We start from the raw sequence: 26376 nt of genomic DNA, 5'->3' as shown, positions 1-26376 counted from the left end.
AGCAGCAAAAAATCCACAGAAATGAGAATAGGGACCTAGCAAGACTTAGACATTGGCTGCCTACTGAGAAAAATATCTAATTACTGCTAATGAATTGGGGTCATTCACCGGCATCAGTAAACCACAGTGCCCTGAGTCCTAACCATAATATGTTCTCTCTAAATATGATTGTTTACCTCCAGGTAATCTTTGCTACAATCATCGTGGTCCTCCAGGCTCAAGGTCCCAAAAGCAAATGTTATCAGGAGTCCAGGACTTGTTAAAACATGCCACACACAATCTCTTCCTGGGGGGTAGTTTCCAGGATACCCCGGAGACTTGATAGAACCATAAGTACCAGTCACTGTACCTCCACACTCTAAAACAAGAGGGGACAATAACTTTACATTTGTATACAAGTTATAATTCATGTAGAATTGTCATAGCCACTGCTATAAGAATCTAAACTTCATTTAAATAACTATGAGCAGTTTTGGATACCCTCATAAATTAAACAAGACCTTCAGTTTTCCAGTTTCATAAAGTTATAAATCTAGAAGTATCAACTAATAAATAAATGAATCACCCATATGCTGTTCTATGCTTATAAGCCATCATACAGTAATACAATTAAAATATAGTGCTGAACCCTCAGAGGGGTGAATAATGGGAATGAAAATTCATATCTTTCACCGCTCAAGAGATTTATTTCTATATATTAACTCTGAGAAAACTGGAATTTCTATTGGCCCCTATGTGTTTCAACAATTCAGATTACTTTATATTTTAAGATAATTAAGCAACATATAATTTTCATGTGAGAAGGTTCCTTAACACCACCTTATAGTGAAGTCATTCATTTTACAAATGAAGACATTCAAATGTAAATGGTGATTAAGCCATTGGCCCAGGAATGGAGCAAATAGGGAACTGAACCAGACTGTGAAACTGACCCCACTACCACCCCTTTACACCACAGCTCCTTAACTGGCTGAGCAATGACTGGAAGAATCTTTTTTTTTTTTATTAATACCCACATTTATTTAACAAAGAATTTGTGGTGAATTATAGTAAATGCTACTGTAAAATTAAAAAATGGAAATACTAAATAATATAGACTTCAGTAAGCATGTTAAACGAAAATGACACTTTACACATACTCAAATTATGCAACCTCTGTGGACAGCATGCCACATTTTATCTAAGAGAAAAAAATATGATTATTTGCTTAAGTTTTTACATTGAGGGATAAATCTGAACAGTTACTTAAGGGAGGAAAGAATAGGGTGGAAGGGAGAGGGTTGGAAGTTAGACTTCTTTACATCAACCATGAGTTTTGATTTGGTTTTGGCACTATGAACAGGCTTTAAATAATCATAAAGTAAAATGTAATATAAATAAGAAAAGAAATCTCTAAAATCATAAGCAAAATGAGACCAATTTAATAAGTTCGTTGAACTGACAAGTTAACTGTGAAGAGTAGAAATATGAGACTTTAAAACACTGTAATTTGACTATATGTCCCAAGTAAAATGTATCTCAAGTATAAAATAACAATGATAATATATTAGATGATTTTCAATTATGTTATTCATAATAATATTGGCACTATTATTTTTGAAAAGTTGTGGAATTAAGTATGTATATAGATAACATGTTAATGTTCTTGGGAACCAAATTTTTAGTATATGAGAGAAGAGGTTCAATGTAAAGTGAAAATGAAACCCTGTAATATCAATATTCCAATATGTTGTAGGAACACTGTGAGTACATGACCAATATGATTCTGCAACATGTATACTCAGAAAAATGAAAAATTATATCCCATCTATGTATGCAATATCAAAGTACATAAATGCATCCTACTGTAATGTATAACTAATTAAAAAAAATTTAAAAATTAATTTTAAAAAACTGAAAAAAGTATTTTCTACTCCTGATTCCTGAAAGGTATAGAGACAGACTCACCTAGCAACAGTAGGCACTCCTAGCAACGAGGCAGTGGGCTCTAAATATCATTTCCTATTGAAAGAGTAAAATCTCTTTATGGCACTAGTTGGTTCTAGTCCAAGACAATAAATGTATAGGAAGGCCTGGAACATCTTTTTAAAACAGAAAGTAAACTTTCAGAGGTAATTTGACCAAAAAGCCTGAGAAACTAACTAGAAAAAATTCTCACTAAAAAAATATGGAACAATTGAACACTATTTAAAATCAGAATGAATTAAACCATCTCAAATATAAGCAAAAAATTAATTCAAAGATACCAAAACAAAATAAAATGGAATTAATTGATCATTTTAAAGAAAGCTAGGGAACTAAGTCATTAACTTGAATACCCAGGGGATAATGAAAGGATCAAGAATTTATCCTACATTTCCTATATGATATGTATGTGGAAGTAACAAATAGTTGATATGGAAAAGATTTATTCCATTGGAGAACTTCAAAGACTAAATAAATAAGAAATGACAAAATTAGAATATTATTTTGTCATGAAGTCTTTACATGGTGAGCATTTTTAAACACCAGATTGGACATAGCAGAAGACAGGATTAAAGTACCTAAAGACATTTCAAAACAAAATAACCAAATAGCATAAAGAGTGAAAAAAAATTGGAAGGGGAGGATATAGAAATATGAGAGTTGTGAGACAGAGTCATAACCTTACTGCATGTGTCATTTCAATCCCAAAAGGGAAAGAGAAGAAAATGACAAAGGCAATGTTTGAATAAATATTGGCTGACAATTTTCTAAGTGAGTAAAGGAAATCAACTCACAGACTCAAAACTCAAAATGACTCCCAAGCAGAATAAAGACCAGGAAAAATTAACCTAGAGAGCCCATAATCAAACCCCAAATTAACACAAAAAAAAAGGCAAAGAAGAAAAGCAAAAAGGCAGAAACAGAGATGGGGAAAAGATATATTATACTCAGAGGAAACAACATAAAAATTATTGGTGACTCTCCAAAGAGAAATCAGGCAAGTCAGAAGACAATGAAATGCTATGTCTAAATGGCTGATAGAAAGTAAACTGTCAACCTAGAATGCTATATGTGATAATATTCTTCAAAAACTAAAAGGAAAAAATTCATTCCCAGACCATCAAAAGCTGAGAGAATGTGTCCGTGGTAGACATTTTGCATTTGAAAGAGTAAAAGATGTTCCTTAGATTGAAGAAAAGTGATGAGAAGTAAAATGTAAAATTGTCTGTTTGCAAATGACATAATGTTACATATAAAAACCTTAGAGACCAAAAAAATAAAAAATAAATAAAAACCACTTTAGAATCAATAATTAAATAAGTTGACAAACTATCTCAGTACAGCTGCAGGGTACAAAAATCAGTTTCATTTCTGTACAGCAACAATGAACTATCAAAAAAAGCAATTAAGCAAACAATACCATTTATAATAGCATCCAAAAAAGTATGTGGAATGAATTTAACCAAAAATGTGAAAGATCTGTACAATAAAAATCAGAAAATATTGATAAAAGAATTGAATAAGACACAAATACTTGGAAAGATACCTATGTTCATGGATTAGAAGATTAATATTATCAAAATGTCCACACTATCCAAAGTGATTTACAGATTCAATGCCATTCTTATCATAATTCCAATTAAACCTAGGTGTAAGAAATAAATATTTGATAATGGGGAAGGGAGCATGGGAAGAAAGGAGGAACTTTGGATACGGCAAAGGGGAGGGAGGGAAAGGGAGGGGGCAAGGGGGTAGGAATGATGGTGTAATGAGATGGATATCATTATCCTAAGTACATGTATGAAGACACGAATGGTGTGACTCTACTTTGTGTACAACCAGAGACATGAAAAATTGTGCTCCATTTCATCTCCTGTCATGTATAACTAATTAGAAAAAAATAAATAAATAAATTGTTTTTAAAAAGAAGCATTTTAAACATTGAGAGAAAGGAAAAAATAAAATAAATACACAGAGCAAAAATTGTAAGAGCAGAAAGATACACAACTCTATAATCATAGCTTGAGATTTTACCATACTTCTTTTACGACTAGAGAAAACATCTTTCAAATTGTTAAATAAATATAATAGTTGAACAAACCTATTGACCAACTTGGCTAAGTTGACATATATAGATGACCCATATTGCACCACTGCAGAATACCTATTCTTTCTTGTCTATATGAGAAGTATGCCAAAGTAGAAAATACATTAGTCCATCTAAACAAATCTCAACAAATTTCAAAAGATTGAAATGATATATTGAAAGATTAATGACCACATTGGTCATTAAATAACACATTTTTAATAAAACTACAGTCACAGAGAAATCAAAATAAGAATGAGGAAATATTTTAAGCTGAATGCCAATGAAAACACACATGAGATACAGAAAAAAAAACAATTCTCAGAGAAAAGGTATAGCTCTAGTGCATATAATAAATGTTTTAAAGGTTGAAATTACATCAATGCTTCTAAGTAAAGAAGCTGGGAAAAATTAAAAAAGGTAATAGTAAGTACTATCCCATTCACAACAACCTAAAAAAAATACTTAGGAATAACAAGAATATGAAAGACCTCTTTAATGAAAACTGTAGAATACTGAAGAGAGAAATTGAAAATATCTTAAAAGATGAAAAGACTTCCCATGTTCTTGAATTGGCAGGATTAATATTGTCAAAATGGTCATATCACCAAAAGTGCATACAGATTCAGTGCAATCCCCACCAAAATACCAATGACATTCTTCACAGAACTAGAAAAAAAAAGTTCTAAAATTCAGTTGGAAGAAGAAGACATAGAATAGCTAAAGCAATCCTCAGCAAGAAGAGAAATACAGGAGGCATCACAATACCTGATCTCAAATTATACTATAGAGCTATATACTAAACAGCATGGTATTACCATGAAAACAGGCATGAAGACCAATAGAACAGAATAGAATTCAGAGACAAATCCACAAAAATAAAGTCATCTGATACTTGACAAAGGTGCCAAAAATGTACAGAGTAAAGATAGCCTTCTTAAAACTTATGGGGAAAAGATAGCCTTTTTAACAAACAGTTTTAAAAAACCCTGGATATCCATATGTAGAAGAATAAAACTAGATTCCTATCTTTCACCCTGTACAAAAGTAAACTCAAAGTGGATCAAAGACCTAAGAATTAGATTAGAGACTTTGCAACTGCTAGAAGAATACAGAGGCTCAACACTCCTACAAGCAAGCACTGACTTCCTTAACAAGAACCATAGAGCTCAAGAAATAAAACCAAGAATCAGTAAATTGAGATGGACATCAAATCAGAGAGCTTATGCACACAAAGGAAATAATTAAGAACAGGAAGAGAAACTGCAGAATGAAAGATCTTTCCAGCTGCTCCTCCAACAGGGGATTAATATCCAGAATATATAAAGAACTCAAAAAAACTTATTATCAAAAAGATAACAAAATCAATAATTGAAGAAAAGAACTAAACAGACACTTCTCAGAAGAAGAAAATCAAATAGCCAGTAAATATATGAAAAAAAAAGGTGTTCAATATCCCTAGCAATCAGGGAAATGCAATCAAAACTACTGCAATGCCATCTCACTCCAGTTAGAATAGCAGTCATCAAGAACAAAAATAATAATAAATGCCAGTGAGCATGTGGGAGAAAAGGTACACTCATACATTGTTGTTGGGCTTGAAATTTAGTACAATCATTTTGGAAGGCAATATGGAAACTCCTCAAAAGGCTAGGAATGGAACCATGATAGGACCCAGCAGTCCCACTCCTTGGTATTTATCCTAAACACAGCATACTATGGTGATACAAGCACATCCATATTTATAGCAGTACAATTTTATAAGAGCCAAGTTATAGAACCAGTTCAGGTTCCCATCCACAGAGAAGGGATAAAGAAAATGTGGTACATATACAAAATGGAGTGCTACTCAGCCATAAAGAACAATAAAATTATGGCATTTGCTGATAAATCAACAGAACTGGAAAACACCATGCTAAGTGAACTTAAGTCTGAGTCTGGTTTATATGTCATTTAGCATATAAAAGGAAAATAAAAGAAGGTGGGTAAAATGCCAACAAAACAGAAGAGAGATCAATGGAGTAGAGGAAAAGAATAGAGGGGGATGGAAGAGAGATGGGAAAAGGAAGGAACTGCAAAATGAAATTGGCCAAATTATACTATGTCCATATATGAATATATCACAGTAAATTTCACCTTCATGTATATCTATAAAGTATCAGCTAAAGAAAAAACAAATAGAAGAAAGACCAGTAGAGTAGAGGAAGGGGAACATGAGGAGGGAGGAAGGGAGAGAAAGAGGAAGTCATAGGGATTAAAATAGAACAAATTGTATTCCATGCATGTATGATTATGTAAAAATGAATGCCAATATTATGTAAAACTATAATGGAATAATTAAAATCTGTGAATAAACAAATTTACATGCTAAAAATAAAGGTAACAGTAAGTTAAGGTCCCCAAAAAAAATTAAGGGAAGAAAATGATAAAACCAAGAATAAAACTCAATGAAATAAAATTCAATAGAAAACATTGACAAAGCTAACAGTACTTTGAAAAGATGAGTGAAATCAATCCTAGTAAGACTGATGAAGGAAAAAGATAGCATAAATTATCAATATCAGGAATGAATAGAGAGGACATCAATATAGACCCTATAAACACTAAAAGATAGTGTAAAAATATTATGAAAGAGTAGATTAAATGAGTGAGTTTGAGGGGAAAAAATTACCAAAACTGAAAAAAAAAGTATGCACAGACATATACGTGTATATATAAACTAAATTTAACTCACAATTTAAATCTTCTCACACACAAGACTTCTGTCTTAACTAACTTCATGGTGAACACTTAAGGAGGGAATATTGTCAATGTTACACAAATACCTTCAGAGAATATAAAAATTAGGAACACATTTGATTTTAAATTGTCACTATTACAACTTGACAAGGAAATTACAAGAAAGGAAAATTATTAGGCAATCTCTCTCAAATATAGGTATAAAATTTTGAAAAAGAATATATTTGCATATCATATCAGGTCATATATTAAAAGAATAACTTTCTGGGGATGGTAGTGCATACCTGTAATTTCAGGAACTCATAAAGCTGATGCAGGAGGATTGAAAGTTCAAGGCTAGCTTTAGCAACTTAGCAAGGCTCTAAGCAACTTAGTGAGATCCTGTCTCAAAATAAGGAATAAAAAGGGCTAAAGAGGTAATGCCCTGGGTTCAGTCCCCAGTTCCAAAAAACAAACAAACAAAAAACTCTTTTTCATAAGTGTGGTGAATTACATTGTGGATTTTGAACACTGAATCAACATTGCATTCTTCAAAATCCACAATGTAATTTGCCACACTTATAGAATATACCATCTCAAGAGGATCATGTGATAATTTCAATAGATTCAGAAAACCTATTTTATATCATCCAAAATCCATTTGTGATTTTAGAGAAATTCTTGGAAAGGTAAGAATAAAAGATGTGATAGTTTTAAAATGTTTATTAATTCTGATACTTCTCCCATTGAAAAGTGGGATCTGTATCTCCTCCTCTTGAATTTGAATTGGTTTGTAATTCAACCGATTAACTATGGCAGAAATAACACAATGCTATTTCAAGGACGGGCCAACAAGAAAGAAAGAAAGAAAGAAAGAAAGAAAGAAAGAAAGAAAGAAAGAAAGAAAGAAAGAAAGAAAGAAAGAAAGAAAGAAAGAAAGAAAAGAAAAGCCAATAGCACCCATCTGGATTTGTTGTAACACTTGCTCTAAGAGAAGTAAATTGCCATGAAAGAAGAGCTACTCTAAGACTATCTGGTTAGAGGAGCAACATTAGGCAATAGCTTGACTGAGCTGTCTTCCAAAAGAGCCAGTATAGTTAACTATACAAGTGAGGGTTGTTGTTTTCTTTCTTTCTGTCTTTTTTCAGCTTGAACCCAAGGCCTCATGTCTGCTAAGCAGGAAGTGTACACTGAGCTATGCCCAGCCCAAGTGAGACATCTTGAATGTTGAGCCCTCAGATGACTACAGTCCCTGCTAACATCTGATTGTAATTGCTTAACAGATTTCAAGTGGTAATTATCATGTTGGGCCCTTTCCAAATTCCTGATCCATAAAATCAGAAACAAAATAAGATGATTAATGTTCTACAACCCTAAATTTGTAATTTGTTATATAGCAATGGTAATTGAAACAGGAGAGAATACCCTTACTCTGATAAAAGTTATCTACCAAATTTATGTCTAACATTACATTCAATGATGGAATATTGAACATTTCCCCTAGGCAGCTGGAAAAAAAAAAGAGGGGGGGTGTCTCTTCAACCACTTTTATTTAGCTTTTTATTGGCAGTCTTAGCTGGGGCAACATCAAGGAAAAGAAATAATAGAAATATTGAAATGAAAAAGAAAAAAACATCCTTCATTCACTTCATTCACAGAATAAATGCATATGAAAAAAACAAAGGAATCTATTAAAAAATAAGAATTGATTAATGAATTTCATAATGTGGCTGGAATAAAAATCCATTATTTAAAAAATATGTCATATTTCTATGTGAGCAACAGGTAGAAAATTAAATGTTAAAAAATTAATATTTTGCATAACACAAAATATCAAATATTTATAAATAAATCTAACAAAATATATAGAATACTAAAAGACTGAAATCTATAAAACATTGCCAGGATAAATTTCAGAGAGCTGAATAGAGATAGTCTATGTTAGAAGATAGGCAGGCTCAATTTTAAGAGATCATTTATTCCTAAATTAATTATACAGCTAATGAAATACCAACAAAATTACAGCAGATCACTGGGGGAAATAAATAAACTGATTCAAAAGTATATATGGATATGCAAAGGATCTACTATGCTTAAAAAGAACACAGTTAGAGGATTTGACCTACCAAACTTTAAACTACAATAATTAAACCAAGGTGACACCAGAATTGCTAAATGCACCAATAGAGAAAATTAAAAAGTCAGAAAGACCAACAGAGTTACTGATAAATGAATAGGAGTCAGTATCCTGGGCTCTCTTATTTTGACATGTTTAAATTTTTCATAGTTACAGGTTTTTAAATTGAGTATAAAAGCAAAATAACAGCAAGAAGAAAAGAACAAATTATCAAATGAACATTAAGATAAGGAATACTAGATGAAGGAGGGGACAAAGTCCTCAATGACATCTCTGGGGTAAATATACTGCTAGAGTTTATAAAGATGCTGCTCAGTAATTTCATGAGGGAATCATTAAGATTCATGTTTTTTTAATTCTTCTAATATACCCTAATTTGTTATCTTTGAATGCAAAATTAAATCCAGTTCATTTAAAATTGGATTTTTAAATAATTAACGTAAACTGTATCTCTGGATCCCCAAACTTGTTATGTACCCAAAAGTTTGGACTGGATCAAGAAAATTTAATAACTTCAAAATTTGTCTTTGCTTTTCTCCATGTTTACACATACCTGGTTCCTGTGTTTCCCATCTTGCTGTAAATCCTCTTCCATTACTCAAATGGTCAGCATAGAGATGAAAATAGAGAGCATTGTCACTGCTGAGGATTTCCTGAGGGGGTCTGGAGCCACAGAATCTTCCAAGCGGAAAGGCTGCAGAGGAATCTCCATCATGAATCTGAAGAAACTCATGTGGGCAATCATTCACCGATTCTAATTGGAAAAAAATCAAAGTGATACGCAGGACCTAAAAAATAGAAAAACCATAATATATTATTTTCATGTCCATTATTTTAGAATTCATCTCCCATTTCTTAACTATGCCTCAATATGTATAGAGTATTTCTACAAATTAAATGACTTGTGTTAAGAATTGCTAAGACCGAACTTCAATTAATATCAAGATATATAAAAAGATCTTTGAGGAATGCTAGTCTCCTTGATTTGATCATTGCACATTGTATACAAATATCAAATTATCATACAGTACTCCATAAATATGTATAATGCTATGTATCAATTAAAAGAAATAGATTCACTTAGATTTCATTAAACTGGCAAATACATCAAATAAAATCACTTTGAATGTATGTCTGACAGGGTTGCTAAATCAGTGTAATGAACTGTCTATTTGAAAAATATATGAGTTTCGTTTAACTAATATTGCTATGCTTAAGAATGTATATTGTGACCCTCTGAATGACCTACACATACATTCTTCCTTCCCCATCAAGGATGAAGAGACCGTGGGAGTCTCAGACACATAGCCCAGACTGATGTACTTAGGCATAGGCTGAATAGGCACAGGGCAGATGTGCATAGAGTCTGTGAGTCCTCAGGGGTTGGATATCAATAAAGGATGAACAATGCCAACAGTAAAGAATGGAAATAAGGTAATAGGAAAAGCACTGAGTATGCAAGTAGAAAAGAATAACATGAAAATGTATCTCTGAAGTAAACTGTTAGAATGCACAGACTTCAAATATAGTAATATAAAGAATAAAACACAAGATTTTGTATGGACAACCTCATTTAAAACAAGTAACCAAAAAAGACTGCTTAATTTTCATCAGAGCTTAAAATCAAAGTGTTCAGCTAGTAAATAAGAATTTCAGGAGATTTTTGAAATTCTATGTAAGAGCATTTTAAAGATATTATCCATCATTACATCATTTCATGCAGTGAGACAATTTAAATGATAAATAAATGTTAATTTACTGAATTATTCTGATTTGTACCTATTTTCTGCTACAATTAGATACATTATTATGAAAGAAAAAATATAAAACTACAACAATCAGGAAAAAACCAGGATAATTTTTCTTACAAATTGGTAATAAACATACTTAAAATTTTTCACATAAGAACTTCTCCTTGAAAAAAAAAGTCTTTTCAATGTCAGGAAATAGAATTAATGAAAACTAAATGGAAGGAAGGAAATTCACATAACATACTTACTGGGAAATTTGTTTTGGAATTTATTCTATTGTGGAGTTACCAGACCCTAAAGAAACCTCCCTCCACAAGGGAAAATAACATTTCTGACCCCTTTACAATGTCCTCTGTGATACTAGTCTGCTAGAAAATGTAAACAGAATTTCAAGGGAAAATCTTACCTATGCAGACATATCATTTTCCTTTAATGAGTCCAAGAGTTGATTGAGAAATAAATACTTAATTAGTAATTAATGTTGGATATAATAGCACAGAAAACTTGGGCTCAGATCTTTATTTTAAGAGTTAAGTATTCACATAGCTTCTTAGGGTTACAAGCTTTGGAGACCCAATGGCCTGGGGTTGAGTCACCACAAGCCACTTACAAACCACGTGGTCCTGGTTGAATTTCTCAACTGCTCAAGGCTGCATTTCCTCATATGTAAAATGAAGCTAGTAGTTCCTATCTTTAGGGTTCTGGAAGTTAAAAATGCTGTGATGTATGTGAATAGCATAGTACTTGGAACAGAGACATTTTATTTAAAAAATAGGTCATCTTAATGGCTTGTGATGGATATTGCATAATAATCAATATACTAATATGAGTGGTCATCTTCAAACAACATTGTCTCAGTAACAACTAGACTTTATAAATTAACTACTAGCTTGCAGTTAGTCATCCAATGTAGAGAACCATTCATTCCTAAAGCATGGATTTTGGAACCAGACAAACTTGACTTTGAAATTCAACCATTCCCAATTACAAGCTAAGCAGTGTTGGGGGTGGGAGAACTTCACATTGCTTCCCTTACTTTTTGTCGTTTCATCTACAAAATGAGGATATTATTACTTATTTCAAAGAGTTAGTGTATGATGAGAGAAAGGTTGGGAAATATCTAGCACAAAGCCTGGCATTGAGTAAAAACTCAATATATGACATTTGAATTATCATTATGTATATTTTATGCAATATATATTCAAATATTATTGTGCATATTCTAATATGCAAATGAAACTGTATTTACCTTTCCCTCTTCAGTTCGGATAACCCAGAAGCAGTTAACATTATGAACATAACCATCATCGGGGCTCTTGTAGCTGATTGTTCCATTCATCTCTGAGAGCGATCCTCCACAAACTACAAAGGAGAAGATGAAGAACTGTGCTTTTAAGAAACTCCTAAAAGAAAGAGTCTAGGTAACTCTGGCCTGTTGTTCCATTCCCTTTTCTCTGTCCCCTCTTCTGTTGACTCCCAAACTCCATCTTTTATTCAAAGTCTAATTTAAATATACCATCACTTCTCCAAGAACCTTCTCCATGAACCTTGGAGAACCTTGACTAGTTTACCTCTATGAAACTTGACTTAGCCTCACACAGTTTAGTTCATAGCTTTAGTTCTGGTATGTTTTCCGCCATTTGGGTTAGTCATGTATCCTCAACTAGAAGGTAAGCAGAAACAAGTGGAGACAATGTTTTATTCTCCTATATTTTTCAACTGGGATCACCAGGGTGCTAAACACATGGTAACATCTCATCAATGTGTCGATACAGAATTAGGAGTAATAAGTGAGGGATGGAGCAGTCAGAAGAGACTTTATGAAGGAATTATTATGGAAGAAATTCGAGGAGGCTTGTGAAAAGAAACATCACAAATTAAAAAAAAAAGTGGAAATACTCAAATAGCACATGGTTAGGCAGCCAGAGTGATGTCTGGTTTAAACAAAAGTATTTCTAGGGAAGCAGTGAAAAATAAGTTTAGATGGATAGGGTGAAGGCTGGTTTTAGAAGATAATTGGAAAACATCCCCAATTTCTACTTAACAGCAATGAGAAACCAGTGCATATTCCAGCGCAGGAAGGGGATGTGATTACATGTAGTATTTTAAGGAAATCTGATGACTGCTACATGAAAAATATTCCCTTAGAAAACTAAAATACCTTAGCTTATATTTTTTTGATTCAGAAAGGGCAGAACAAAATGGTAAATATTAATTTAATACTTTTAAAGAAAAATTCTTATGATTTAAATTGGGATACATAAATATTTGCCTCATAAATTCTATGTCACCCCTACATAGAAAGAGTTAGTTCTGAGCAACTGGAGAAGAACATTGGCTCATTCAGAGAATCTTCAGAAGGACTTGTGATACTTCTAAGCTGGGAGTACATGTGGTATAAGAAGTGGTGACGATACCTTGCTGGGGAATCTGACAGTGAGATCCAGTCCAGGAACTTGTGCATTCACAACTAAAAGCATTAATGCCGTCAATACAAGTTCCCCCATTCTGACAGGGGTTACTGGAACACTCATTGATGTTTTCTGTGCAGTTGACACCAGCCCAACCCGGGTCACACCGACAAAAATAACTAGATACTGTGTCCTAAGGAGTCAGAAAAAAAAGCACAATACCATAAAACAAATGGATATGCCACAAAATGAAATCAACCAAAATAACAAAGAAAAGTGACACTACTAAATATACTCAACAGGACTTGAACCATATTAAGTATTTTCCAGTAGCCCAACTTGTAATTAGTTAGTTTAAATGACAATTGCTAAGTATAAGTACTCATATTTATCTGGACCAACTGTAGGCTTTGTAAGTCACTGTAATAAAAAATAAACTGTTTTTCCTGGGAACTAAAGCTACTACCTACCTTTTATCCAAGTGTTATTCAAGTTTCCTTATCTTAATCTTCAAGCATTGTCTTGAAACTAATATAAAAATTTGTTTTCTAGAAGTGAAACTAAAATTATTTTCAATCACTCTATTTCCCCACAAAGAACAAAGGACTCACTATGCATTGTCCATGTAAGCAGGGTTGACTTAGGCAAATATTACTGAGTTGCACACATCCGTTTGGTCCATAACCATTTCCAGTATATCCTGGGAGACAGGTGCAAAGAGGTAATGAACCTGTTCAGAAATAAAAATTTAAGTGTAAATATAGGCATCCTCCCCAATTAAAGTGCAATGATAAACTCAGATCCTGATGTCTAGATAAGAATCCACCAATGTCAAGTTTATATATTCCTATGGACAAAGAAGAAAATATTATAATCTTTATTTTTCTGTTTTTTGAATTAAAATTTTAAAAAAATCATTAAATGTTTCCAATGCTCTATATGCATTAGCACTAGTACTGTCATTTCACATACCTGATTGTTCTGTGTACAGATGAGAGATATGCAAGAGAAGATGGGAGTTCCTCATGGTGGAGGGGTCATCAGAAGACAATAAGAGGCCTCTGATCATTTCTGTTAAAACCACTAATATACTCCTCCCAATAGCCTATAACAGGTGCTACTGTATTTATTTACAAGTTCACAAATGAGAACAGAGCACAGACAGGTTGACTTGACCAAGGATACACAACTCAAATATGTAGGAGCCAGGAGCACCTGTACATGGAAGGTGCCTACAGCACATTGCACAGCAGTAGAATTAGAATGGGAGGTTCACATATTCCCAGTTATGTGGACATTCAGATTTTATGCTGCCAGTTTTACCCAGGCAATTCATCACTAAATGAATTTGAGGCTTTAAAGAAATTTTGCAGTGAAACTGCAGATTGAAGGTTAATACAATAACATAGGTAAGTGGGAAATCATCAAAAACTTCTGCTACACTTATTTTTCCCTCTAATTTAATATTTTTTCAGTTGTAGATGGACACAACACCTCCATTTATTTTTATGTGGTGCTGAAGATGGAACCCAGCGCCCCACACATTCCAGACGAGCGCTCTGCCACTGAGTCCCAGCCCCAGCCCTCTCCCACACTTCTTAATGAGTTCTTCATTTCCATGTTACAAAACAAAAACAATGACAAACTAATGGTCTGGGGATTAAACTTAGTCAAAAGGACTTGGAATGATTAAATCTATTTTAATATGAATCAATATTCACTGTTAATTATGATGTATATGGGATAATAGCTAAAGACAGTGTGAGAGTACCATAGGATCTTCATGCTACCACTTTTTTTTAATAATACTTATCCTAGTATTTTAGAAAATTTTACTAAATTTCATGCCCAGAGATTTTCAGATTTCTTATTTACCAGCAAAAAGTCATATCTCATTGAAGAAAACACATGTTCTTTCCATTGTTGTAAAATGGTTGAAATAATACATGGAAATCAATATGGCAATTAACTTAAACATATTCCTCCCTTAGCAAATACTATTGAGACAAATAGAAAACCTTGCTGAAGAATTAAAGAAACAAATAGAATAAATTCTGCAATATAACAGATTTATAACAGAATAGTTGATGATATAAATGTGTTTCAGTCTCACCTTATATTATTTGCAAGATTGTTTTAATAATAAAACATTTATCTTTTTAAAAATAATTGCCAAGGAATATATTCTTCATAGTTAATTATTTTAAAAAAATATTTACAGAAGGGAAATAAGTAACTCCAATGCTGCTGCAGCTTTGCCTGGACATGTTTTAAGGTTCCTGGGATAAACCTATGGGCTGCAGTGAAGAAAATCAATTTAATTGGGTGTGGTGACACATGCCTGTAATTCCAGCTCTTTGGGAAGCTGAGGCATGAGGATCACAAGTTCAAGGTCAGCCTGAGCAACTTAGCAAAAGCCTGTCTCAAAAACGTTAAAAAATAAATAAGAACTTCTAGGAATACAGCTCAGTAATAGAGCGCTCCTGGGTTCAATCCCCAGTACTGGAAAAAAAAATATGTAAAGTGCTACTTGGGGTCATTCACTATATGACTGTCTTCTATATGAAAAAGGAGATACATTTGTATCTGTTTTAAGCACATGATATGTATAGACTCATTTAATCCTTCAAAGAGCCCTGCAAGGTAGGTACTGTGATTATCCCATTTCACAGAAGAACTAAAGCACACAGAGATTAAATGTCCTGATGAAGGGAACACAATTAGAATATGGTAAAGCCAGGGAGAAATACAAGTCAACAAATTATGCTTCTAAACACATCAGCATGCTGTTTGCCATCTAAAGAGCATTTAGTTGCAAGTATATGTGTATACATATACATATATATACCAATACACACACACACATATATTCTTATATTATGCACACGTATGACAAGTTAATTAAAAAATAAAAGTAATATTTTGAAATAGCAAGAAATATAGCATATTATTCAATAAATACTTCCATGCATTTGGACAAAAATATCAAGGTCAATTTCTATTTAATATCATAAATATACAAGTTCTAAAAAGATCAAAGATCTTAATGCAGAAAAAATATCAAAGTATAAAAGAACATGTACCTATTTTTAAAGTCTCAGTAAGATAGGTCTTCCTAAATATGAAACCAACAAGAGAAATAATAAAAGGTTTATTTTTAAAACTATACAAAAATTTTAAACTTCTTATATAGAAAATACCACCACAAAATTAAGAGAACAGCATGCTAAAAAAATACTTGTAAAACATAAGACAGATAATGAGATCATGAACCTAGTACATAATGAAATTTTACAAATCAATAAGAAAGCAAATGAGAAAAAGATATGAACAAACTAGAAAAGGGGCTAGTAAAATATGAAAATTATTGATATTAAGAATAAAAAGACCTTGATAAAAACTAATTTTGTTTATACAATTGACCAAGATGAAAAAATGGTAATATCTATTATTGTTAAAGGTAAAGTAAATATATATATTTTCATACAGTAAACATATTTTATGTACTATTTGTTATTATATACAATAATACAATATCTCTCAGAGATATTATTATAGCAGGTGAATCTTCTTTTATGCAACACTAGAGACACTGGATCATACTAGATCCATTTTCCCCTTATTTCAGCTGATTCACAAGGCCTGAAACAAAGACATTTCCCAGACTTTCTTTGCAGCCAGGGTCAGCCATACGGCTCAATTCTAGCTAATGGCAGAGAAACGGAAGAGTCCTTTAAAGGGAAGTGGAATTTCATTCTTCCTCCATTCCTCTTTCCTGCTTGCTGAAATATAGTCATGAATAATTAGGTGGCTTAATTACCTTGGGAAATAATTCCTAAATTAAAATAGATCATTAAAGCTTTATTATATTTTTTAAAAATCCAAGCATGTGGTTTCATTATGTGGATTAATTTTGGATTTGATGCTCAAGAATCAAAATAAGAATTTTGTGGACAAAAGATCTTATTTTTTCAAATGTTGAATTGATTTGGAGGGTCATAGTAAAATACCCAATGACAAAGAGAGAAAGAGATGAGTCATTACCTAGAGCTGAGGAGCAGGATGCATCTGGGTGGCAGCCTCCATTATTGATCAAGCAGATGTCTATGGGAGTGCACACTCTTCCATCACCTACATACCCTGATCAAAGCAGAGCAGGGTGTGAGAAAGAATGCCAATCTTAGAATCAGATACCCTAAGTCACCAAGTAGAAATCCTCTGGCATCAAAGATATAAAAATGAAGTGTCAAAAATAAAATACTATAATTGAGAAAAAGAGTGACAAATTATAAATGATGTTCTAGGTTGACTCTAATGAAAAAATTATATATATATATGTGTGTGTGTGTGTGTGTGCGTATATATATATACATATATATGTGTATATATATGTAATATATAGTTTATATATAAAATATAGTTTTCTCTTCTTGAAACTTATTCTATGATAAAACTGGTTAGTTTTATCACCATACACACACATACACACACACTCACACACACATATATTATACACACACACACACACACACACACACACACACATATATATATATATATATATATATATCAATGAAACTACTGGTAGACCTAGAAATATTGTTGTTTCATGTTATTAGAAGTTGCAAAATTTCAGTTTATTCCTTAAAACTCTCTGAACTTCTTGGATACTAATTTAGTTCAGGTGAAAGAGTAGCAATAATAACTTCTTTCCAGGAAAAAAAAAAAAACTAACATGGATTCCATGCCTGTGGTTTAGCAAACCTCACATGTAAACCATCCCATTAGTATACTATATTAATAAATTACATGTGAGAACAATACAGAAGATCTGAGATCTACACAAAAAAAATCAAATTCTGCTTTATCTCAGTGACAATTTCATCACTTTTAAAGACTTCCTTCCTGTTTTCTACTGATACTAATTTAAAAAAAAAATCTTTCTATAGTTGTACTTATCGAATTTGTCCTAAAACACTAAGTTAGATGAAATGTTCTGTACTATTCAGTTTCTGTTGTTGGATAGAAATCATATTTAAAATACTGTATAAGATTCTGCTTTCAAATGTATGTGTTGGTAGAAATGACAGCAGGAAATCTAGTGCAGTACCTGGTGGACAGCTTTCACAGTTGAAAGATCCCGGTGTATTCACACACCCAACAAGTGGAACCAAAGAACAGCCACCATTGTTGATCTCACATTCATTGATATCTTGACAATCATATCCATTTCCTTGCCAGCCTAGAAAAACAAGAAGATGTGAAAGGTTAGCTCTATACATAAGTCAACAATGAAGAAATACAAAGATTTAAAGCATTAAAAATCTACTAAAAGAACAAAAAATATTAAAATGACATGTACCTGTCAGATTGCCAAAAAAAAAAGTTTAAATTCTTAGAATCAAATTCTGGCAGAGTATGTATTCTTACATACTGCAAGTTGGATATTTAATTAATATAACCAATTTGAAAAAAGATCTGACAGTATTCATTAAAAATTTTAAAAATATATATCATTTGACTAAAAATTTTTCTTGAAACTTATTCTGTAATGATAAAACTACCCAGTATATTAAAATGTAGGTAAGAAGATATCCATTTCAGCATGTTTAATAGGGAAAAAATCAGTGGTCAATAGGGACATTGCTGAATTTCTCATGACTCATCTGTACCACTTACTACTAAAAATGATTTTAATAGCAGACATGCCCCATATCACTTACATGTGCACACTCACATTGAAATAAATTTTTGATGCATATTGTAATTGAAAATAATTAATTTAATATTAATATGCAGAGTTGGAATCCTACTCCCAATTTAAGGAAACAACAATATGAAAACCTGTATGTGTTTTTCAGTGTTTCTAAGGAAAATGGATGGATAACTAATTTTATTGAAGGTGAAGAGAGAGAATATTATTTCGGTTTAGTCATTCCTGTTTTGTTTCATTTTGATAACAAGTTTGTATTATTCTTATAATTCAAGTTATTAAAATTATAATAATGTTTAAAATTTTAAGCTTTATATCCTTGGGTCTATGTAAAAGTCTCCTCTAAGAATCCTGATTACTTATAAACTACAGAATTTGGGGAAACTTAGTAAAACAGGACATTCAACTAATTCCAACACCTCCTATGAATGATCTTCGTATTGCATGTCAGTAGTAGAAGGAAATTGGTTCTGGTGTCTTATTTAACTTCTCCAAGCCTTAAGTTTTTCTATTTAAAAATGTGAATAATACTAATTCTACCATGACTTGTTTTTGTTGTGGTTGCAAGAATGAAAACAATAATTTCTTACCTTTACACAGTGTCATAATGATTCTTTCATAAAAGAATGGCTGCTATGATGATAATCTGGTCTCTACTTTCTAAGAACATCCAGGGAGAGAAGCCTTGTAAACTCCCTGCAGCCTGGTGAATGGCTTCCAGAGCACCCAGCACTGAGTTTTGCTCATAGTAGATGCCCTACCAATATCGTGTTGAGTGGGTGATGATCTCGTACAGTTACAGAGGGAGCTTGGAGGAAAGAACCCATGTTTTCAGCAATTCAACATATGGCCTTTCCTGGAGATTGGTGTCTGTGGGGTTATGATAGAGCTGAGCATCCTTATTTATATGAAGGTCATAGGGTACTCAAAGGACACACTCAGGCAAGAACTACTGGACTTTAGTGTAGACAAAGAATCACTCAAGTTTGCAAACATTGGATTGGTATGAAAAATAGGACTATGTATTTGTTTCTTGACCACAATTCTAGTTAATTGATGGTCTTGGCAATAGAAGGTTAGAACTTTTAAACTCTATGGCTAATGCTGGCCCAAAATTTGACTCTAGCCATATTTTGGAGACAAATTCCACCTCTATTATACAAAGGTTATAGTAGTATGATAGTCTCAAGCAGAAGTTAGTAAAACAGGACATTCAACTAGATTCCAACACCTCCTATGAATGGTCCTCATATTGCACATCAGCAGGGGAAGGAAATTGGTTCTGGTGCCTTTCCTGCCTGGCATGGAGACCTAGCTTGTGGTCCTGAGAATGTACCTGTTGGACAGGCTCCACAATAGAAAGAGCCAGGAGTGTTGAAGCACTGTGCAAGTTCCGAACAAGGCGAAGGCTGGAAGCTACACTCATCTTTATCCTGTGTGCAGGAGATACCGTTCGACCCAGTTGTCCACCCAGCTTCGCAGATGCAGGTGAAGTTGGCCTGGCACGAGGACAACAGAGTAAACCGAGACAATCAGGAAAAGGAGCAAGAGAAGTCTTTGAAAATCTCACCAACCCCCAACTGTTTATGGTCTAACATTCATTTCCATCAAGCCAATTGAATGGCTTTTCTTTTTCTTCCCCTGTGATTTCAGCATTTAGACTAGACCATGGGGAAAAAAGGGGGCGGGGACATCATTAATTCAGAGTAAGAGACTCCTATAATTTATCTTTTTTCTTGCCAGGAAAAGAGCAACAACAATCAAGAACAGCAAGTCAATATAATTAAAGTCAATGTACTCACCCTGCTATGATTTTTAGAAGGAAAAACACCCATATAGACATAGACCTTGGAAAATTCAATTCTATTGTTTTCTTTTTGAAAATCTATTCTTTCCTTCCCATCCTCCCCTCGACCCACTCCTCCCCTACCATTCCACCATTGGAAAAAAACCCATTTTACATCATATGAACAGGAAAAATAATAGAACTTTTAAGTTCCAAAGTTCTTCTTAACAGCCAAACTGGCCAGGATTGGGCGAGCTTGTGGGCCAGGAGCTATGGTCCCCAGGACCAGGCAGAGAGGAATATCAGAGAAGAAGACTCATGGAATCTGCAGCATTTAGAGGAGCTCAGGGCCAGAAAAATCCACACTCAAAATTACATGCTGCTGACAAAACCAATCCTTTTTGTGTTTTCATGTCTTGTCATTGTTAAAACACACAAGGCCAAGGGAAGGTAAAGACTCAGAGAGACGCATAAAGGAATCATAAAAATTTAATATTTTATATAATGAAATCTTAAATATCTGGCTCCAGTTTTCTGAATATGGCATTTTCTCTCCCTGCCTGTGCCCTATTAATGTGCAGGGAATGACTTCCTGTCTGCAGTTCTATTGGGCAGTTGTCCTGCACAGTCAGTACAGGAAGGAGAAGTAACAGTCATAAGTCCCACAAGGAGTTATATTTGGGAAAGGGACCCACCACTCCAGGTCGCTCTCGGTCCAAATCTTCACAGATGCCGTGGCCACAGTGCTTCTGAGAGCCCCCTTCGCAGTCATTATATTTGAAGGCACACTGGGGTCCATATGTTTCAGGTGTGCATATACAACTGTCGGTAACACAAGAATGTAATAACAGGGTTTGTGCTTAAAGGCTAATGTCTATCTCTTAGCATCAATTTAGAAAAAAACACTCAAATTGCAAATTGATGATATTAACATGGAATCCTAATGCAGCAATGTAGATTGACAGGCTGGAACTCTGGGAGAAAAATCACTGTTCTGCTCTAGGCAAAGATTTATTAAATGTATTATCTTCACAAATAAAGTATTAGAGATTCGTGACTTAATATCTCAAAAGGCTACCTCTACAATTCTTCTACTATCAAGTCATCAAACAGCACTTTCAAAGGTCAGACATCTATAAACCATGGGTGATAAAGGGAAAGGGAAAGAGGGAGATCAGCAAGTTCATTCATCATTCATTCTGCTGGACCTTCCACTAAGCCCAGGTGACACTGACAAAACCAATGACTCCAGAATGCTCTCCAGGTGGGTAAAACCCTGCATGCCATATGATATCCATATCTGAGTCTATGATGATTAATCTCATATTACAAAGCATGATAAGTCTTCTATCCATAAAAGGTGTAGTCAACATGGTGACATTTCTTTCATAGTCACATTTTAACTCACAACAAAATGTAATTATTATATATGATACCCAAGGGCATTTTGTTACTAGAAGATTTCAGACCAATGATGATCAAATAAGGAAAGTTGTTGAAGACATTATCGTTCTTCAGGTGGCTGAGTCAACTTTATATTTGCACTGCTGCCTTAAAGGGAAGTGGTAAGGTAGAAACGTGGGAAGAGAAAGGGACAGAGGAGTCACAGAAGCCTAAGTTTATTCACACCACCTGAACACATTTGAAGGAATGGAGGAGCCCAGAGGTCACCATTTGTCAGACTCCAGCAGCATTGGCAGAGCAAGCCCTCCTGAAAAGAATTGACCCTCTGTATCAGGGGACATAGATAAGGAAGAGGGGGACCTGCATGGCCTTGCTTGCCTCCCATGCCTGGCAACAGGGTCTAGTTTCTGAGTCTTCTGGAAAAGGGGCCATTCTACAAGGTAAAGAAACCCTTTCAACAATGCCCACTGAGGTTCAAGGAGCTCAGCTAAAATCTACAGATGACTTGGGAATCACATGACAGGAAATCAGCTTGGCTGTTTGAGAGGATCAAGAGCCACACCCTGGTGACAGGATGTGGCATGTGCATGATGGGCACCAGAAACAATTGCTGTGGTGATATCCGTGGTCAGTTCCTAAGGAAGAAGCAATCAGAGAACATGGCCAGATAGTAAGATAGTGGCAAACGGTTTCCACGAACTCACATGTAGGGTTACCAGGCTTAGCAAATAAAAATTGAGGATGTCTCGTTAAATTTTTCAATTGCAGATAAATGAATATTTTTTTGTAGAAATGTGAGCCATGAAATTTGCAACATCGTATATATTTATATGAAAGCTATTTCATTAATAAATCACATTTACCAGTATTACAAGAGTGCTTTTTCTCATTTAAGACCAGATCATGGATGAATCACAATAAATGATTAAACTCAAGGAGAAATTCAGTTCTTTCCTTACCTAGAGCTACCTATCTTCCCCTCATCTTTTTTCTAGACTTTTCCTCATGTGTTCTCTTCCCATTTTTCTTCTCTTTCTGGTACATCCATAGAAAATGCTTACCGAGAACTTAATTAGATTTAGGGGGATTGCAGAACTTTTACATTTCATACACATTTGAGCATTTAATCAAACTGCCTTTATTACTAAAACTCTATTTCCACACACACCACATACCTGCAAAATTGTTTAAAAGATCTTAAAACCAATGATTACTAGCTTTCTGAATCTAGTTTCTTTCTCTCTCTCTTTTTTTTCTTTCTTTTTCTCTTCCTTGCTAAGTCTTTTTTCTGGATATGAGAGTCTGTTTGGGAACCTCTGGGACACACAGTACACAGAGTGTACTAATCACACATGAGCACTATGTTCACGCCGGATTCTAAAGGCATTCTTTTTTTTTTTTTTTTTTAGCTCATGAGAGGCTATTTATTTATTTATTTATTTAAAAATTTTTAAATTTGTTACACATGACAGTACAATGACCTTGACATATCATACATTTGAATCAGATGGGATATAATTTCTCATTTTTGCATTCCTCTATAGGAAGTGCTCAGAATTTGTGTTTATCTTATCTCTGAGCACTTAACCACAGGTAAATGAGGAAATTGTGGTCCATGGACCTGCAGTTGAATCCTCTTTTTCTCCTCCTCCTCTCTCCTTCTCCCTATTGTAGTGGGGACATGAGTGAATCTTAACTCTGTACTCTCCTTTAACCGGCTACAAAGTAGACCTCTTTCATTTAAATTTAAATAACATAAGAAGACAGGAGGGAGAAGGGAAGCCAACCAGACTATAAGCTTCCCCACTGTGATCTCAAGACAAGTACTTTAAATCCCATTTTAGACACATGCTGCCTATTGCCACGAAATTGACTATTGATAGAAGATAAACTAAAACCCAGGTGTGTGTTACTCCTGCACCATTGTTTTTCCCTGTTACATTTCCCTGTTCTGAAGGTAAAGTTAGTATGAAGACTTTGCATGTGTATGTCTTTTTAACATAAAAGTTTTGAATGTAAAATGTATTTTTCAAGGAGAACTGATACAGCCTTTAAAGAAAAAGAATAATTATATACTTCCTACATGAAAATAAAATCCATGTGTATATTTTAAAATGACCCCAATACTACTCCTGTCTTAGTTATTAGTTACTAATTAGTTACTGAGGTCACCTTTGTAATAACCTTTTATCACCAACTTGGTTCCAGCAGAATAAAGCTAGGCTTTTCGGACTTCAGAAACATTACAAGTGCATTTGGCAATTGAGATAATGTCAAAGATGCTTCCATAGTCATAGTTTAATTTACGTTAGAGTCCATGGTTCAATATCAATATACTGACTAACTGAAAGAGATAATAAGTTTAATACTTAACTACCACCTGAGTTAAAACCTGATTATCCTTATCGTCTAAGCTTGGCATATTTTAAAATCCACCATTGATATGAATGAAAAGAAAATATACTAAGCATCATCACATTCCTGGAGAACAAATGCAAATTGTTTTATGTTTTGCTTTTTCCTAAAAAGCCTTTCAGATCTGAACCCTAAGTATATAACATCCACCATCCATGGGTGGCAAGTTCAGATCCCAAGGCTATCTTAAACACAAAGTAGGGAAATGATATGTATCAATTCTTCACAATAAAGAGGCCTTAACAATATGGAGAAGTAGCAAAATATTGTTCTGTTAGCTGTCTGAGGCAGTTGGGGGTAAGACCACTAGAATGAGTAGGAATAGATGATGATTTTTCTTGTTCTTATTACTTTATAAAATAATTTTTACCAAAAACTTGTCTATGAAAAGACCTTCCAATTAATTAGTATTTGCACAGTGCTTTATCTTTTTAAAAAGTCTTTACAATTATGAACTATTAATCCTGTTAAATAAAAAACTCCATTTTTATCCCCAAGTAAAATCAGTTCTAAGAGTTAAAAACAAACAACAACAACAACAACAACAACAAAACCTTGAAGGAGGCCTCAAATCCAAAGCAAACTTTGTCCATCATGAGCACATTTTTGCAGATCCAGATTATTCAAAAGTGACTCAAGTTTTCCTTTGGCAAATGTGTTTTGAAGTTTCCCAGAGGGATTTCTAGTCTCAGTGAAACTACTGATTAATAAGGATTTAGCCTCACAAAGTTAATAGGACTAAAGAAAGCCTCTAAATGCTCTCTGTTTCATTACGTACAGATTACACAATGCAAGAATTAAATTTTATGCTCATGGATTTTTAAAAATATTATTCCTTCAAAAAGTCACCATGATATGCAGCCATTCGAGTGCTTAAGGCATAGGAAATCAACTGCGATTCCTGAGGCTTCACTAATCATCCTCATATCAAGAGCAAGAAACCAGATTTAAATGTTCTGCTTCCTGATGTCTTCCAGCAAATCTATGAAGGGCAAAGATTAAAAGCCAAAATCATTCCCAGAGCCAGCAGATGGAGGCCTTATGCTTTTTACTGCAAGGTACAAGAGATTTGGGACTGCTCTTGCAAAGTTGAGGCTTTAATTTAGAAATGCTGCTCTCAACAAATAAAATGGTTTCTCTCTCCCAACTCCCTTCCTGTCTCTCTCTGTTTCTCCGTCTCCTTCTCCTTCTCCCTCTCCCTTTCTCATATGTATGTATCTGGACATGCTATAAATAGCTATGAATGTTAAAGGTTTTTTTTTTCAATTTCTATTTTGCAGTGAAGACAAATAATGTGCTGAGAGCAACAAAAATAACAGCCTGCTTGGCTGATGGATTTTGTCCCCCTTGCACATCTTTATCACTTTATTGGCACACAAGATACCAAGACAGACAGTGACGATAAAGGAAGATCGGGAGTGAGATCTAATCTCCAGGACATTTCTAGATATTGGGAAGGCCAGAAAGTATAAGTTCTGGGAGTCAGGACAATTTGCCACTGATATCTCCAAGTAGCAATTCTCCTTGATAAATGCCCATAAATAGAAACGAAGAGATAATGCTTTCAAGGGAATGAAAGATAAGCCCAAGTCTGAACGTTTATAAAAGCAAGGGGCAAAGGAGCATTTAAATTAAAAGCCAAATTCTAAAAGCAAAGCTTTTAAAACAGTTCAATGGCTGTGCCTTCAAATTTCTAACACTCAGCTTGTCCTGTACCACCCTTTAGGGTCTTTAATAACCTGGTATTCAATTTAAGATAGGGGTTGATAATGTTATTTTTGCATAATGGTTGAACTCATAAACATATTACCAGAAGTGAATGCATTAATTTTAACCTGGAATGAGCAAAAGTTTTAAAGATCAGATTTAAAAAAAAAAAAAAGATTAGAATCTTTTTTTTTTTAAGAATCACTTAAATGAAAAGAGAAGAATGGTAACTGCTTTTGGATAAAATAAGGTCTTAATAGATGACAGGGATAAAAACTAGATT

At 33.8% G+C, this 26376-nt stretch overlaps 1 protein-coding gene across 1 annotated transcript in view; it reads right to left on the bottom strand.

Annotated features, from left to right (window-relative positions):
• Cubn (cubilin) overlaps nucleotides 1-26376 on the bottom strand; it is a 268053-nt gene that overhangs the window by 233996 nt on the left and 7681 nt on the right. The window contains exons 7-15 of the mRNA XM_078023361.1: nucleotides 21263-21389; nucleotides 20118-20280; nucleotides 18179-18310; nucleotides 17113-17208; nucleotides 13680-13798; nucleotides 13075-13261; nucleotides 11907-12019; nucleotides 9460-9694; nucleotides 177-358 (exon numbers count right to left, since the gene is read on the bottom strand). Of these exons, the coding sequence (XP_077879487.1) occupies nucleotides 177-358; nucleotides 9460-9694; nucleotides 11907-12019; nucleotides 13075-13261; nucleotides 13680-13798; nucleotides 17113-17208; nucleotides 18179-18310; nucleotides 20118-20280; nucleotides 21263-21389 (1354 nt within the window). The remainder of the gene's footprint in view (nucleotides 1-176; nucleotides 359-9459; nucleotides 9695-11906; nucleotides 12020-13074; nucleotides 13262-13679; nucleotides 13799-17112; nucleotides 17209-18178; nucleotides 18311-20117; nucleotides 20281-21262; nucleotides 21390-26376) is intronic.

The sequence above is a fragment of the Ictidomys tridecemlineatus genome, chromosome 10, assembly GCF_052094955.1.
Source record: "Ictidomys tridecemlineatus isolate mIctTri1 chromosome 10, mIctTri1.hap1, whole genome shotgun sequence".
In the NCBI taxonomy this organism is placed as follows: Eukaryota; Metazoa; Chordata; class Mammalia; order Rodentia; family Sciuridae; genus Ictidomys; species Ictidomys tridecemlineatus.
This window is presented reverse-complemented; position numbering and strand designations above follow the sequence as displayed.